Here is a 16,184-nt window from a genome sequence, read left to right as displayed (position 1 = left end):
ATCTAGGATATCTTATTTTTGTGTTCCCTTTATTTGAGCAGTGTGTGTATATATATTATACATATATATAATATATATATGTGCGTATGTGTGTAGGTCTTTGGTTATTTGGGTTTTCTCCTGTGTAAAATTGGAAGTACTTTGGCGACTTCCAATTTTACGCGGGAGAAAACCCAAATAACCAAAAACCTACATACAAATACCTGCGAAAACCTCAGAATTAAACCTCTTGTCGTAGGTTTTAAAAGTACCGTATTTTCCGGCGTATAAGACAACTGGGCGTATAAGATGACCCCCGAATTTTCCTGTTAAAATAAAATTCCTGTTCTCAACCTTCCTGATGCCGCGACCCTTTAATACAGTTCCTCATGTTGTGGTGACCCCCAACGATAAAGTTATTCCTAAAACCATCAAAAATATGTGCTTTCCTTTTTTTTTTTTCATTCTCATTCTCTCTTTCTCTGTCCCTTTCTCTCTCTCCCCCCACTCTTTCTCTTTCTCTCCCCCTTTCTCTTTCTCTCTCCCACTCTTTCTCTCTCATTCTCTTTCTCTCTCCCCCTCTTTCTCTCTCTCTCTCCCCACTCTCTCTCTCTCATTCTGATTTTCTTTCATTTTGTCTCTCTCTCTCTCTGATTCTTTGATTCTCTGTCTCTTTCTGTCTCTCTCTCTCTCTCTGATTCACTCTGTCTCTTTCTCTCATTCTGTCTTTCTCTCTCTTTCATTCTTTGTCTCTTTCTCTCTCTGTCTCATTCTGATTCTCTCTCTCTCATTCTCTCTTTCATTCTTTGTCTCTTTCTCTCTCTGTCTCATTCTGATTCTCTCTCTTTCTCTCTCTCTCTCTCTCTCTTTCATCTCATGGGCCAGCCGGTGTCTTGGGGCTGAGAGGAAGTCAAGCATCTCCCTGAGAGACTGAGGGCCGGAAGAAGTGTGGGAGCGAAGCACTACTTGAACTTGTGTGGCATGAGCATTCGCCTTGGTATATTTGCGCCAGCCGATGGCCAAGGCAGCCCTCATTTCTCTGCTGAAAGTGCAGCATCAGGATTCTGCCTTGGTATATTTGCGGCGCAAGGCAGCCTTCGTTTCCTGCTGCTTGGGACTCAGAGCGGTAAATGGTGACTAGTCTGGGGAGCAGCTGGATTTTGCTCTCCATTGCGGATGCCAGATCGGCCTCCTGCGAGTTCTCATCTTTCGAGGAGCGCTCCCTGAAGTGGCACTGGGAACTTTGGTTGGGCTCCTCCAGAGATGAGAGCTTGCAGGGGGCCGATCTGGCATCTGCAATGGAGAGCAAAATCCGACTGCTCCTCGGATCAGTCACCATTTACCGCTCCGAGTCCCAAGCATCAGGAGAGGAGGGCTGCACCGCAAATATACCAAGGCGCCGCAAATATACCAAGGCAGAATCCTGATGCTGCACTTTCAGCAGAGAGAAGAAGCCGGATTTTGCTCTCCATTGCAGACACCAGATCGCCCCCCTGCAAGCTTTCCTCTCTCAAGCAGCCCAACCAAAGTTTCCAGCCCCGCTTCAGGGAGCGCTCCTCGAGAGACGAGAGCTTGCAGGGGGCCGATCTGGCATCCGGATTAGGGAGCAAAATCCAGCTGCTCTCCGGATCAGACGCCATTTACCACTCTGAGTCCCAGGCAGCAGGAGAGGAGGGCTGCCTTGCGCCACTGGCTGGCACAAATATACCAAGGCGGAATGCTGTTGCCGTACAAATGAAAGTAGTGCTTCACTCCCACAGCTTCCAGCCATCGCAAACGCCGCTTCTTCCCGCTTCTGCCGCCCCCTCCCCCACCGCCACAACAGCACCATTCATTCCGGATGGCGAGGGCTGCGCTCGTTTTTCTGTATTGCACCACCTGCAAAAATGCAAAAATACAAAAATTTCTCCGCGGACCACCAAAGGACCACCGGTTGGTGACCACTGTCTTAGGCGACCCCTGTGAAAGGGTTGTTTGACCCCCAACCACTGAGCTAAGGTAAGCAAGCTGGAGGGGGAAAAGTTTTTCCCTTCTCCATGGCTCTGGCGATCCCAGCTGAGTTGCCTGATTAGCAGATCGTCAGAGCTTGGATCACCAGAGCCATTTAAGGCTCGTCAGAGCCTTTCGGGCTGGTCTGCCTGGTTACAGGAGAACGACACCCGACTTTTGAGAAGATTTTCATGTGTTAAAAAGTCGTCTTATACGCCAGAAAATACGGTATGTATTTTTCTTCAACCGGGTATTTTCCTACGTAAACCAAGTTTTTCAAATTGCAGCCGTAGCTCAGTGAAATCACATCCACTATGATTTCACTGAGCTCTGCTGCAATTTGAAAAACTTGGTTTACGTAGGAAAATACCCGGTTGAAGGAAATCTAGTTCCTAGTACCGGAGCTCGCAGAATGTCTGTTTCTTTCTTTACAAATATACCTGGAACTCATACAGTATAGTCTATAGAAAAAAGAATAAAAACTTGATATTATACAACATACTTGTATCTATTGTATCCATGGTTGTAACATACTTCTCCTTTGTCTTTAACTTCCATCTAATCCATCTAATGTTTTCTTTCTTACCATTTCCTCTGTGGGTATTCCATTTTTCCAATTTTGTGCATACGTAATTCTAGCCGCTGTTATTACATGTAACATTAAATATTGGATTCTTTAATTGCATTTCTCCATTAGCAGGGGTGAAATCCAGCAGGTTCTGACAGGTTCTGGAGAACTGGTAGCGGAAATTTTTAGCAGTTCAGAGAACCGGTAGCAGAAATTTTTAGTAGTTTGGAGAACCGGCAAATACCACCCTCTGGCTGGCCCCCGACTGGGGTGGGAATGGGGATTTTGCAGTATCCTTCCCCGGAGTGGGCTGGGAATGGAGAATTTGCAGTATCCTTCCCCTCACCAAGCCACGCCCACAGAACCAGTAGTAAAAAAAAATTGGATTTCACCACTGCCTGTTAGTATGGGTGAACATCACCAGTCGAGGTGAGAAGCTGCCACAAAGCACGGCACTGGGGTGGATCTATCTTTTCCAACAGGGCAACCCCCCCCCCAGCAGATTGTGAACCCAACTCCTCACTTACCTTGCTCAGAGAGGGAGAGCAAGTTACCCTTGTGAAGGTACCACTGTCCTTCTATGTTGCCCGTTACGGAAAAGGCCCAGCAGGAGCCACACTCGCCCTGCAGAGAGAAGAAGAGACAACACAAACAGCATCAGAAAAGCCCCATCCAAGCTTTAGAAGCAGTGCTCCTAAACCTTGGCCACTTGAAAATGGTGGACTTCAACTCCCAGAATTCTCCAGCCCGAACCATGTTTCTCAACCTTAGCCACTGAAAGACGGGTGGACTTTAACTCCCAGAATCCCCCAGTATTAAACAATGATTTTCCCAGCCCAACCCCCAGGCTTCCTTGTAGACCAGGGGTGTCAAACTTGCAGCCCACGGGCCGGATGCGTCACGTGTTGGCCCCGCCCAGTTTCACGAAGGGGATAGAAGTCTCGATATGTCATGTGACGCCATCGTGAGGGCGCAGGTTTGACACCCCTGATGTAGACAGTATTAAAAAGTTCTCTTTGTTGTGGGAACCATCTGACTTCTTCTGCACACCTTTTGATCTGACCTTGAAAGGTTTCCAGAGTCTCACAAACTCTCATGGAACTGCATTAAGTTTCATTTCTCCGAAGTAACCCATTAGTAGTCAACATCCCCACTCTCCTAACTCTAATGACAAGTTGAAATGAAGAGGCACGTAGCTGCCCACGTTTCAATTTTGGCACTAGTGTTTCTCAAGCAGGAGAAGGCCACTGGAGGACAGGTGGACTTCAACATCCAGAATTCCCCAGCCAGTAAAGCTAGAGAAATTGAAGTCCACCCATCTTGAAGTTGCTATGGTTTAGAAACACGGTCCTAAAGAGACATCGAGCTTAATTCAAGGAGGATCAAGCTGTTCAGGTTAGGGAATTCTGGGAGTTGAAGTCCACAAGAAGTTGCCAAGGTTGGACGCCCTATTGACCAAACAGACAGGCATCACCACCTAGGCAGAACGACCACCAGCCCCACCCAGGACCCCATCTCAGAATCCATCCAACTGTTTGTCCAGAGGACCTAGCCTAGGAAGACCCACCTGGTTTTTGACCCCTGTGACAGCTCCATGATCCCGCCAGTCCCATTCCTCAGGAAACGAACCATTTGGGATGGAGGCCACTTTCATGGGCCGGCCAGGTAGCTTTGTCAGCAGTGGATTCAGGTACCTGGAACGGAACTCTTCCTCTGGAAGAAGAGAAGCAGACCATGAGTGACGAATCCTGCCCCAAACCTCGTTCTCCATTTCCATAGAAGATAGAATCATAGGGTTGGAAAGGAACTTGGAGGTCTTCTAGTCCAACCCCCTGCTCAAGCAGGAGACCCTGCACCATCCATTGTCCACAACTCCAGGAAGCAAGCCACCCATCATCTCTCTCATCTATCACGTCAGACAAACAGATAAAATAGATAGATAGATATAGACAGCAGATGAAGTAATGATGGATGGATGGGTAGATAGATAGACAGACAATCCATCTATCCACCCATCCATCCATCCATCCTTTACTTTGTCTGTCTGTCTATCTATCTATCTATCTAAACCAGGGGTCAGCAACCTGCGGCTCTGGAGCCGCATGTGGCTCTTTCACCCCTCTGCTGCGGCTCCCTGTCACTCAAAATATGCATCACAACCAATTTGCGAAACCTGCCGGCACACAATTTATTGAGCTTTTCAATCCCCGGTAGACCAACCATGGATAAATCCAAGAAAAGAAAAATTTCAGAAGAAAACAGAACGTTTAATTCAACTACATATGCTAGTTTTGTGGCCACTCAAGAAATAGTCAGGCACGGGAAGGGTTTTGTGGCTCCCAGTGTTTTCTTTTCTGTGGGAAAACGGGTCCAAATGGCTCTTTGAGTATTTAAGGTTGCAGATCCCTGATCTAAATCTAGGGCTGGAAGGGGATCCAGAGGTCTTCTAGTCCACCCCCTACTCAAACAGTAGACCCTATACCATTCCAGACAAATGGCTGTCCAGTCTCTTCTTGAAGACCTCCAGTGATGGAGCACCCCAACTTCTTGAGAGAAGCCATTTCACCATTTGGTTGTTCTCAGTGTCTGGGAATTTATCCTTAATTCTCGGTTGGCTCTCTCTTTAATGTTCTTCCACCCATTTATGCTACGACTATTTTTTAAGGTTTATTTTATTGAAAGTGGTATTTTTTAAAAAAGATAAAAACTACAAAAGATCCCTCAAACCTAACTATCTACCAAAAACAAATTAACAAAAATTACAAAAAAATAATAATTGAAAATTAGAAGAACATAACAGCAAGCAATAACAAGCAAAACAAAAGCAGGAAAATATCAACCCTTGAGGCATATCAAATATTAAAAGCATGAGAAAATGTCCACATGTCTCAAAACAAAAGTTTGCAAAATGACCATGACATTTCTTTATTTTATTTATTTGTTCAACTTGTATGCCGCCTTTCTCCGAAGACTTTGACATCTGTACCAAAGGGAAACATACTGAATCTGTTCTTCCTGATAAAAGTAGAAAACTCTGCCTTTTGCTCTCCCAAATCCTGTTCCTACATATACCTGCAACTTATATCTTTTAGACTGGGTTTTGCACTCAGTGTCATGATTTGCCTAACACTGGTTTAATGAATAAATCTTGTTCTCATTCTAAATAAGAATAAGACAAGAGTCTGAGCCACCTTAATTTGAAATAGATTTTTTTTAAAAAAACAAGGCAGGCATTTAAAAATCTCCAAGGAAGTCTAGAGGATTTCCACTTCACGCTTGTGAATCTCTAAAACATTTTCAACAGCAAAAGTTCCACCTTCTCATTGGAAAGGAAGTCAGGCCTTACTTTTCAATCAAATCATGACTCCAGGTCATCGTGGACCGACATTATATTGACTTAGCAAATTTAAAACATGCCAGGCAGGAATAATAAGTGGAGTCAGCGGCTGAAGAGATCCACTCAACCCTGACTAGGTGGCTCAGTGACTAGGACACTGAGCTTGTCGATCAGAAAGGTTGGCAGTTTGAATCCCTAGTACAGGTCTCCTGCGTGAGCAGGGGGTGGACTAGATGACCTCCAAGATCCCTTCCAACTCTGTTACTGTTACATGTTATGAGTGGGGGGACGACCAAAATGAATTGCAGGATTATGCTGGAAAGAGACCCCAACTTTGGCACAGCTTCTCTGAGAGAGACATCTCCAAACTGCCAAAATTAAATAATTAACCTCGCGGCCAGTTGGACAGCAAACAAATTTAACTAACATTTCCTGAAACTCAACCGGAATCCTTTGTGATTTCCGGCTCAAGAATCAATCAATTATGACCTTAATTCAGCCTGCGGTTTTGGTCCTAAGTGTCCGTGGTTGTTAAGTGGTCATCCTTTTACTTACTTACTTACTTATTTACTTACTTACTTACTTATTTATTAGTTCAATTTATATGCCGCCCTTCTCCGGAGACTCAGGGCGGCTTACAATGCATTACTGTGCCTGATTTTATGACCTATTTTCCAGTGGCCGTAAAGTGAATGTGGGAGTCATTCAATGAACGTATTTTCCCTATGGGATATTTTATGCCAGAAACCAGAAATTTCTGATAAAAACATCATAAATCACACGACCACAGGACATTGCAAATGGCAGGCCATACATTGAGGCTAAGTAACTGGTCATAATTCGAGGACTACCTGTTTATTTTTTCCCCAGAAACAGACTACGTAGGTGCATCTATCTACAATTAAGGGATCTATCCAACACACAACACACAAAGCCACAACTAAGCACCACAGTCTTGATAGACAGGACTAAAATGAGGCTGACAGCATAATTAAAGTGTTCCCTCTTATTGGTATTATTATGACAGTTATTGTTAAAGGCAGTCCTCAAATTACGACCACAATTGAGCCCAAAATTTGTTGCTAAGTGAGAAATTTGTTAAACGAGCTTTGTCCCATTTTATGACTTCTCTTGCCACATTTGTTAAGTGAATCACTGCAATTGTTAAGTTAGTGACATGGTTGTTAAGTGAATTTGGCTTCCTCCATTGAGTTTGCTTGTCAGAAGGTCACAAAACGGATCATGTGACCCCGGCACACTGCAACCGTCATAAATGTGAGTTAGTTGCCAAGCATCCACATGTCAATCATATGACCATGGGGATGCTGCAAAGGTCATAAGTGTGAAAAATGGTCATAGGTCACATTTTCAATGCCGTTGTACCTTCGAACGGTCATTAAGTGAAGTGTTGTAAGTCAAGGACTAGCTGTACTCTGTTGCTTTGCATGTACACTGAGAGTTCCTGCGCTGGAGAAAAATTCCTTGGCCAAATAAAGTATTCTATTCTGTGTTCTTCTATTATTTCTATCCTATTTGGACAGATCAACTGCAGCCAGCCCAAAAGTTTTTTTAAAAAATGCTGAATAAAATAGCAACAGGAATTCAAAAACAGGAACTGTGAGAGGGACCTTGGAGTCCTAGTGGACAATCGCTTAAACACGAGCCAGCCGTGTGCAGCAGCAGCCAAAAAAGCGAATACAATCCTGGATTGTATAAATAGAGGCATAGAATCAAGATCACATGAAGTATTAGTAATGCTTTATAAAACCCTAGTAAGGGCCACACCTGGAATACCGTATCCAGTTTTGGTCCCCACATTACAAAATAGATGTTGAGACTTTGGAAAAAGTTCAGTGAAGAGCAACTAAAAAAATTAAGGGTCTGGAGACAAAAACATATGAAGAACTATGCAGGATTTGGGTTTGGCCAGTCTAGAGAAGGACTGGGGGGAATATGATGGCAGCGTTTCCAAAATTTGAGGGGCTGCCACAAAGAAGACGGGGTCGAATTATTCTCCAAAGCACCAGAAAGCAAGACAAGAAACAATGGATGGAAACTAACCAGAGAGAAGCAACCTGGAACTAAGGAGAAACTTCCTAACAGTGAGGACAATTAACCAGTGGAACAGCTCGCCACCAGAAACTGTGGCTGCTCCATCACTGGATATTTTTAAGAAGAGACTAGACAGTCACTTATCTGAAATAGTATCGGTTCTTCTGCTTGAGCAAGGGGCTGGACTAGAAGACCTCCAAGGTCTCTTCCAGCTCATTCATTCTATTCTATGTTACATCCACAATGTATACCATTCCTGGCTGTTTTGATTGAGAAATAATGGCCTGCAGATGAGATGGGCAGTTTCGCACGGAGTACATTTGGATCCACATTAGGGGTGAAATGTAAAATTTGTTACTACCGGCTCTGTGGGCGTGGCTTGGTGGGGGGTGTAATGTGACAGGGTGGACATGGCCAACTTTTTTTTTTTAACTTTTCAAAGCATTTTTTCTGCAAATGCAAAAAAATGCTTTGAAAAGCCTCTGCCGATCAGGAACACAGCTGGAATGGTCAGAGGCTTTTCAAAGCATTTTTTTAACCATGTCTTCCCCAGAAGAGGTTGCAGAAAAAAATGCTTTGAAAAGTCTCTCTGACGATCAGTCAACTCAGCTGGGATGGTCAGAGAGACTTTTAAAGCATTTTTTTTCTGCAACCTCTTCCGGGGAAGAGGTTGCAGAAAAAAATGCTTTGAAAAGCCTCTGACAATCCCAGCTGAGCCGCGCGATCATCAGAGGCTTTTTTTTTATTTTTAAAAGTATTTTTTCGGGGGAAGTAGTTGTAGAAAAAATGCTTTTAAAAGTAAAAAAAAAAAAAAAAGCCTCTGATGATTATACGGCTCAGCTGGGCATGGTGTGGCGGGGGGGGGGGGGCAGGGATTTTTGCTACTGGTTCTCCGAACCACCCGCCACCATCGCTACCGGATCGGGCAATCCAGTCCGAACCGGGAGCATTTCACCCCTAATACACATGCAAAATATTCGTCCACTTTACCAGCAACTTTTGCCATCCAGAAAAGAAACCAGAAAGCAAACTTCTCACCTACCTGTCAGGTCGCTAAATTTGGTGACTCCGTATTCTGCGGTGCCCTGATCCAGTTCCTGATAGAGACGGGCCTTCTCCAGGTTCTCGGCAAAAATGCGGAAGCGCCTTTGGGTCTCTGAAACAAAGCAGCCCGTGGAAACAGCCCCTAATTAGGACTAGACCAACCGTGGCAACTTGAAGACTTGTGGACTTTAACTTTAAGTTGAAGTCCACAAGTCTTCAAGTTGCCACGGTTGAAGACCCCTGGACTAGAGAGCCCATGACCCCCTGGAATCATCCTCGACTTACGACCAAAATGGGATCAGAATTTTGAGTTACTCAGTACTTAGTTAAGCACTCTGTGCCCAATTTTACTGTTTCTTTTTTTGCCATGGTTATCAAGAGAATCACTAAATGAATCATTGCTAAACGAATCACATGGCCGCTAAGTGAATCCAGCTACCCCTATTGCCGCTGCTTGTTGGAAGTCAGCTAGCAAACTGGGATGCTCCGACCATTATAAATACCTGCTGCTTCACAAGCACCCAAATATTGTTTATATATTTGGAGCCTGATCTTTATTATCTTTACAAATAGCTCAAGGTGGCAAACCTATCCAACACACCTCCCTCCTCCTATTTTCCCCACCCCAACAGCCCTGTGAGGTAGGCTGGGCTGAGAGGGAGGAACTGACCCAAAGTCACTCTGCTGGCTTTCATGCCTAAAGGCAGAACTAGAACTCATAGTCTCCTAGTGATTGGCTTTCGGGGCTAAGGCAGGACTTGAACTCATGTCCCACTGCTTTCTAAGCTGGTGCCTTAACCACTAGACCAAACTGGCTCTCGGGGCTGATCGAGCCTCACTTCAAAAAACTTTTATCTATGTATCTATCTATCTATCTATCTATCTATCTATCTATCTATCTATCTATCATCTTTCTTTCACTTCCTTTTCATTATCTATATTCTGTCTTTATTATCTCTTTTCCTTTCTTTCACTTCTAGCATCTATATCGTCTGTCTTTATCTTTCCTTCTATCCTCACTATTTTTCTCTTTCACTTTATCTATCATCTATCTATCTTCTTAGGGACACGGTGGTTCAGTGGCTAAGATGCTGAGCTTGTGGATCGAAAGGTCGGCAGTTCGGCGGTTCGAATCTCTAGTGCCGCGTAACGGGGTGAGTTCCCGTTCCTTGTCCCAGCTTCTGCCAACCCAGCAGTTCGAAAGCACTGCTAGGTTGAAAAATAGGGACCACCTTTGGTGGGAAGGGAACAGCATTCCGTGTGCCTTTGGCGTTGAGTCATGCCAGCCACATGACCACCGAGACGTCTTTGGACAGCACTGGCTCTTCGGCTTTGAAATGGAGATGAGCACCGCCCCCTAGAGTCAGGAACGACTAGCACATATGTGTGAGGGGAACCTTTACCGTCACATTATCTATCTTCTATCTATCTTTTTCTTTCTATTTTTCTTCTTTCTTTCTTCTTCTCTTTCCTTTCTTTTTCCTTCCTTCCTTCCTTTTCACTTTCTTTATCATCTAGCTATATTCTGTCTCTCTGTCTCCATCCATCCATCTCTATCATCTCTCTGGTTTTTTATGCTGTCCATCTCACTGATTTAGAGATTTGGGCGTGACTGGACATGACTGGAGTTCTGTTTTGAAAGTGGGTCATGCACTGCACATGCCTGCACTTGAAATTGTGCCATGGGGCCTGCCGCCCCCCAACTGCAAAGGGTAACCAGTCCCTCCCCAACGCCCCCTGTTCGGAAATCACCTCTTTCGTCCAGGTAGCTCTTCTTGTAGGTTGTCAGAAAGTCCTTGAAGAGGGAGACCAGGTGGGCGGAGGCGTTCTGTGGAAGGAAGAGACCCCCAGGATGAGAACCAGAGACATGGAGGACAACCACTACTGACCCCACCACGGGCCTGGCCACACCCCGGCTGCAGCAGGCCAGCCCTTGGCAGAAATTTAAGGGAACGGAGGCTCCAAAGAGGGAGAGCAAGCAGCCATTTTTTGGCCTGGGCTGGGGGCCACCCTCAGGTTTCCCACCCTGCGTAAAGGGTGGGGCTGTGATGTCACCAGAGAACAGGGGACTCTGGGACCCTCAAGAAGAGGTTGGCAGACGGACTTCCAAGTCCTTGATTTGTTGTACGATGCCTTCCAATGGGAGAAACTGGCCTGAGCTGGGAAGGAGCCACTGGGGTTTAAACGCTGAAAATTTGAAAATCTACCTCGCCCCAAAGCAGCAAAGATTGTAGCCTTGACAATTTGGGGGGTGGGGGCACAAATGGGGTGTGGAGGAACTGAATTCCTCGCGAAGGAGGATCTGCTACACCAGACACCTCCCCCTCCCAGTCTCCTCTGCAAAAGGAAAAATTCAGCAGAAGAAAAGACAACATAGCCCATGCACCCCTTCCAGTTTCAGTGGACAGTCTCCTCCGTCTTTTTGGGAGCCAAAGGGAGAAAGAGAGCAGAGTCCTGTCCTCGGAGGAAGCCAGTCTGGCAAGCCATGCTGATGCAGGTGCTCCTCGACTTACGACCGTTTGTTTTACGACAGTTCAAAGTTACAACAGGAAAAAGTGACTTTTGACCCATCCTCAAAAGTTACGACTGTTGTACCACCCCGTGATTAACATGATCAAGATTTGGGTGCCAGGCAAAATTTATATTTACAACGGTTGCAGAATCTCACAATCACATGATCCCAATGTATGATCTTCCCAGCCAGATTCCGACCATCAAAATCAATGGGGGAAGCTGGATTCACTTAATGATCATGCAATTTATTTAATGAATGCATGATTCATTTAATCGTCATCTCCTTTTAACGACCCCATAATCCTTTGCTTGGTGGTGTCTGGGTAATTGAATGGAGCTAGCAGAATGTTTACTGGCCGGATGCCCTTCCTGTTACCAATACGGAGTTTTTGTTCAGCAGATATATTTTCACTGTGCCCAGAAAGAGGCATGATTCATTTAATGCCCCTTTTAAAAAACAGTAATAAAATCAGGTCCGGTGGTCTCGTGATGCCTTGCTTAATGATGCCCTAAGGATGTCCCGGGTGCGGTCATAAGTCTCTAGTGTATTCTCCAGGGGAAAAGCATCGCCCACCTGGAGAGATTCCATCTGCCTCAAAGGTGTCCCAGCTGCGCCCACAAAAGGGCCGGTCAGAGGAAACGTCTCCCATGGACCCAGCATGGACGCCTGGATTTCAGCCAATGGTTCTGCCGGGAAGAACGGAGGGGGAGGGGAGAAATATTACAAAAGGAAATTTTGGTTGTCATTCTCTTTTGCCCCAAACAGCCCCCCTCACCAAGGTCAAAGCGGGACCCTTCGGCCAAACAGCCGTTACAGCCGGGGGGAGGGGGTTGTCCACCATTGATAACTTTGGGGACTTTAACTCCCAGAATTCCTCAGCCAGGCATGCAGGCTGGGGAATTCTGGGAGTTGAAGTCCACAGGTCTTAAAGTGGTCAAGCTTGGACATCACCACTCCAGCTTTAGGGCAAATCCTTCTGACCCCTATCAGAGGCCCAGTAAAGGGAGTCCTCAACATATAACCATTCGCTAAGTGACCGAGGTTGCAACAGCACTAAAAAAGTGACATGACCTCATGACGTAAGACTTATGCACTCAACATATGACCACAATGGAGTCCAAAATTTCTATTGCTGAGTGAGACAGTTGTTAGGTGAATTCTGCCCCATATTATGACCTTTTTGCCACACTTGTTAAGTGAACCACTGCAGTTTGTTAGCTTAATAACACGGTTAAGTGAAGTGAATCTGGCTTCCCCATTGACTTTACTTCTCAGAAGGTCGCAAAAGGGAATCACGTGACCCATCAAGCGTGCAAATTTTGATCATGTGACCACAGGGATGCTGCAAGGGTCGTAAGTGTGAAAAATGGTCCTAAAGTCATTTTTTTCAGTGCCGTTGTAACTTCAAACCATCACTAAATGAATGGTTGTAAGTCAAGGACTACCTATCGAGCGAACCAAAATTACAGGAATTCACCATGCACTAAGCCCAAATTCACCACCCGTATTGTGGGTCAGCACAATGTGCAAGCCCGCCCGAGCCACAAGGGCTTGTTTAGCAAGCCAGGGTTTAAAACCACCTGGCCTGATGCAGGATCCCAACTTCTCTCTCTTGCTCTGAATGCCTTCAGGCAATTTCCCACTTTCCCCTTTCTTTTCCCAGCCCTGATTTGTGAGGCAAAGCAGACGCTCGGGGAATCCGCTGAGGCTGGCAGAGATCTGGCGCCCGCTTGGTGCTGCAGGCAGCCTGAGAGCTGACTTACCGGTGGGATGGCAGTCTTGCTTAAGCAGATTCTTGTTGCTTGCCCAGGGCTGGCTCCAAACCTCGAAGTGGCAGGACTGGGTGGCGAGAAGAGCCATGAGTCAGAAATGCACAAGGGGCGGAATTGGAAATTGGATTTACTAACAATCCAAATCAGGGTTGCTCAACTTCATCACAGCCACCCAGGGAAGCCTTGGTGGGAACTCTCTCTCGTCCAACGTCCTGACTCTCTGGGTGTTGGGAGGCTGTCAGCTAGCCTGGAAGGAGGAGCCAAGCGAGGCCCTAGCTCGGAATCCTTGCGCAGCATATGCTGGACCTTCTCCGAGATCCATGAGTCTCACCTCACGGAAGATTATCAAAGAGAGATCCAACCTAGAAGTAAGGAGAAATGTCCTGACAGTGAGAACAATTGATCAATGGAATTTATGGGTGCTCCATCACTGGAGATTTTAAAGAAGAGATTGAACAGGGGGCTGGACTACAAGGTCCCTTCTGATTCTAGGATTCTATGCTCTATATCTAATGCCCTGTCCATAGAAGTGTGAAGGTTACAGAATACAGAATAACAGAGTTGGAAGGGACCTTGGAGGTCTACTAGTCCAGCCCCGTTCAAGCAGGAGACCCTATACCATCCTGGACAAATGGCTGTCCAGTCTCTTAAAAACCTCCTGCCATAATGGAGCACCCACAACTTCTGGTGGCAAGCTGTTCCACTGGTTAATTGCTCTCACCGTTAGGAAGTTTCTCCTTAATTCCAGGTTGCTTCTCTCCTTGGTTAGTTTCCATCCTTTGCTTGTCTTGCCTTGCCTTCAGGGGCTTTGGAGAATAGGTTGACCCCCCCCTCTCCTTTGGGGCAGCCCCTCAAGAGTGCTATCATGTCACCCCTGGTCCTTCTGCAAAAGCAATCAGGGCTGCCCTAACTTCTGACCAGCCCAAACCATTTTCAATGGAACGATGCAAAAACTTGGTGCTTTGAAAAATTAGTCAACACTATTATTTTTGACTGTTATGTCAAAATAGTTTTGACTATTAATGATAAGTACTATTATGAAAACTGTTATTTATTTACTAAATTTATACAGTGCCTATCACGCTGATAAGGTGATTTATATAATCATAGCCATCCTCTTAATTGAAATCGAATGCTTTGGGAGGGTCCCTGCTTACCACGTGTTCTGGTTTTCCTAGAGGATGAGACCCCGAAGCATTGTTGCAGCCTGCAATCTCACCCCTCTTGCACAGACTCTGGAGCAGGACGACATCCAAGTAGTGTTTGACTCCATTCACCACCTGTTCTCAAGAAAAAACACCGGGAATTAAGAAATTAATGAGAAGTTTTCTGAGATCAAAAGCAATCAATCAATGAAACAGCTTCCCTCCAGAAGTTGTGGCTGCTCCATCACTGGAGGCTTTTAAGAAGAGACTGGACAGCCATTTGTCTGGAATGGTGTAGTGTCTCCTGCTTGAGCAGGAGGTTGGACTAGAAGACCTCCAAGATCCCTTCCAACATTCTATACTATTCCATTCCATTCCATTCCTATTCTTATTCTTATTTATTCTATCCAGAATTTGTGAGTCCGCTGGAGGCTTTTAAGAAGAGACTGGACAGCCACTTGTCTAGGACAGAATATGATGTGGTGGGGGACTCGCACGCGTGCCCACACCCATAATTCAATGCCCCCCACACCTTGCCCCCCGCATATGCGTGTGCTCCCCCCTACACTCCCTCCGCTTTTGGCACACGATGGCAAAAAGGTAGCCCTGCCCAAGCTTTCTTGGAGCCTGGAGTGGGTGAAAACCGCCTTCCCCCCTCTCCCCCCGGAGGCCAGAAATGCCCCGTTTCCTGACTTCTGGTGGGCCCGGAAGGCCCGAAAATTAGCTGGCCGGCATGTGCATGCGCGCTGGAGCTAAGCCAGGGCAATGCTCGCATGCCCACAAATATGGTTCCGTGTGCCAGCTGTGGCACGCGTGCCATAGGTTCGCCATCATGGGACTAGAAGATCTCCAAGGTCCTTTCCAACTTTTGTTATTCTGAGAAAGAACCAAAGCTTTGGAAAAAGGAGGTGAAGCAGGTTTGGTAAGAATTGAACAGGAGGGGCTGTTCTTGCCCAAGACTGTTTTGCTCCCCCTCCCCCTCTGGCCTCCTCCATCCCTTCTTCTGGGAGCTTTAAAGAGCTCACAACTTTTGCAAAGACCAGCAGAAACCTGGGAGAAGCCAGAGAGAAAATGCTGCGATTTCACCTCCATTAAGATGTTGACATTCCCGCCCAGAACTGGATCTTTGGGATCCAGTTGTAAAATGCAGTCACTGAATAGGTTGTTTCTGTGCCTGCAAGGCTCTCATGCTAGATGCATAAGGCACCAGGCGACCATGAGTTTTAGTCCTGCCCTAGCCGTAAAAGTTGGCTGGGTGACCTTGGGCCAGTCCCTCTCTGTCTCAGTCCAGTCCACCTCACAGAGTTGTTTTTGTTGTTTTATGGGGAAAATAGGAGGAGGAAGGAGTATTAGGTATGTTTGCAACCTCAAGCAGCTTTTAAAAACATAAAATAACAGAGTTGGAAGGGACCTTGGAGGTCTTCTAGTCCAACCCCCTGCTCAGGCAGGAAATATAATAAAGGTGGGATTTAAATGACACCAAATAAAATGAACTGAGCTAACATGAACTAGAAAAGGAACTAAAATAAAAGGAACTAAAATGAACTAAAATAACATAAAAGAATCATGTGTTAGCCCCCACACGAGTGGCGTCGTTAATCCTGGTTTAGGTCTGGAGCCTGGAGCTTTTGAGACCATGGTGGCCCAGTGGTTAGAATGCAGCATTGCAGGTTAAATCTGCCAACTGCCAGCAGTTCGATCCTGACCGGCTCAAGGTTGACTCAGCCTTCCGCCCTTCCAAGGTGGGTGAAATGAGGATCAGATTGTTGGGGGGAAATATACT

General features: G+C 45.9%; 1 protein-coding gene across 1 annotated transcript in view; it reads right to left on the bottom strand.

The window, feature by feature from the left end:
• CTSF (cathepsin F) overlaps nt 1-16,184 on the bottom strand; it is a 28,048-nt gene that overhangs the window by 9,756 nt on the left and 2,108 nt on the right. Inside the window, exons 2-8 of the mRNA XM_034426326.3 lie at nt 14,414-14,536; nt 13,248-13,323; nt 12,058-12,170; nt 10,722-10,797; nt 8,968-9,081; nt 4,104-4,249; nt 3,064-3,160 (exon numbers count right to left, since the gene is read on the bottom strand). Coding sequence (XP_034282217.3) covers nt 3,064-3,160; nt 4,104-4,249; nt 8,968-9,081; nt 10,722-10,797; nt 12,058-12,170; nt 13,248-13,323; nt 14,414-14,536 — 745 coding nt within the window. The remainder of the gene's footprint in view (nt 1-3,063; nt 3,161-4,103; nt 4,250-8,967; nt 9,082-10,721; nt 10,798-12,057; nt 12,171-13,247; nt 13,324-14,413; nt 14,537-16,184) is intronic.

The sequence above is a fragment of the Pantherophis guttatus genome, chromosome 18, assembly GCF_059756535.1.
Source record: "Pantherophis guttatus breed Tessera chromosome 18, ASM5975653v1, whole genome shotgun sequence".
NCBI lineage: Eukaryota > Metazoa > Chordata > Lepidosauria > Squamata > Colubridae > Pantherophis > Pantherophis guttatus.
The sequence above is the reverse complement of the archived record's forward strand: the minus strand, read 5'-3'. Positions and strand labels throughout refer to the sequence as shown.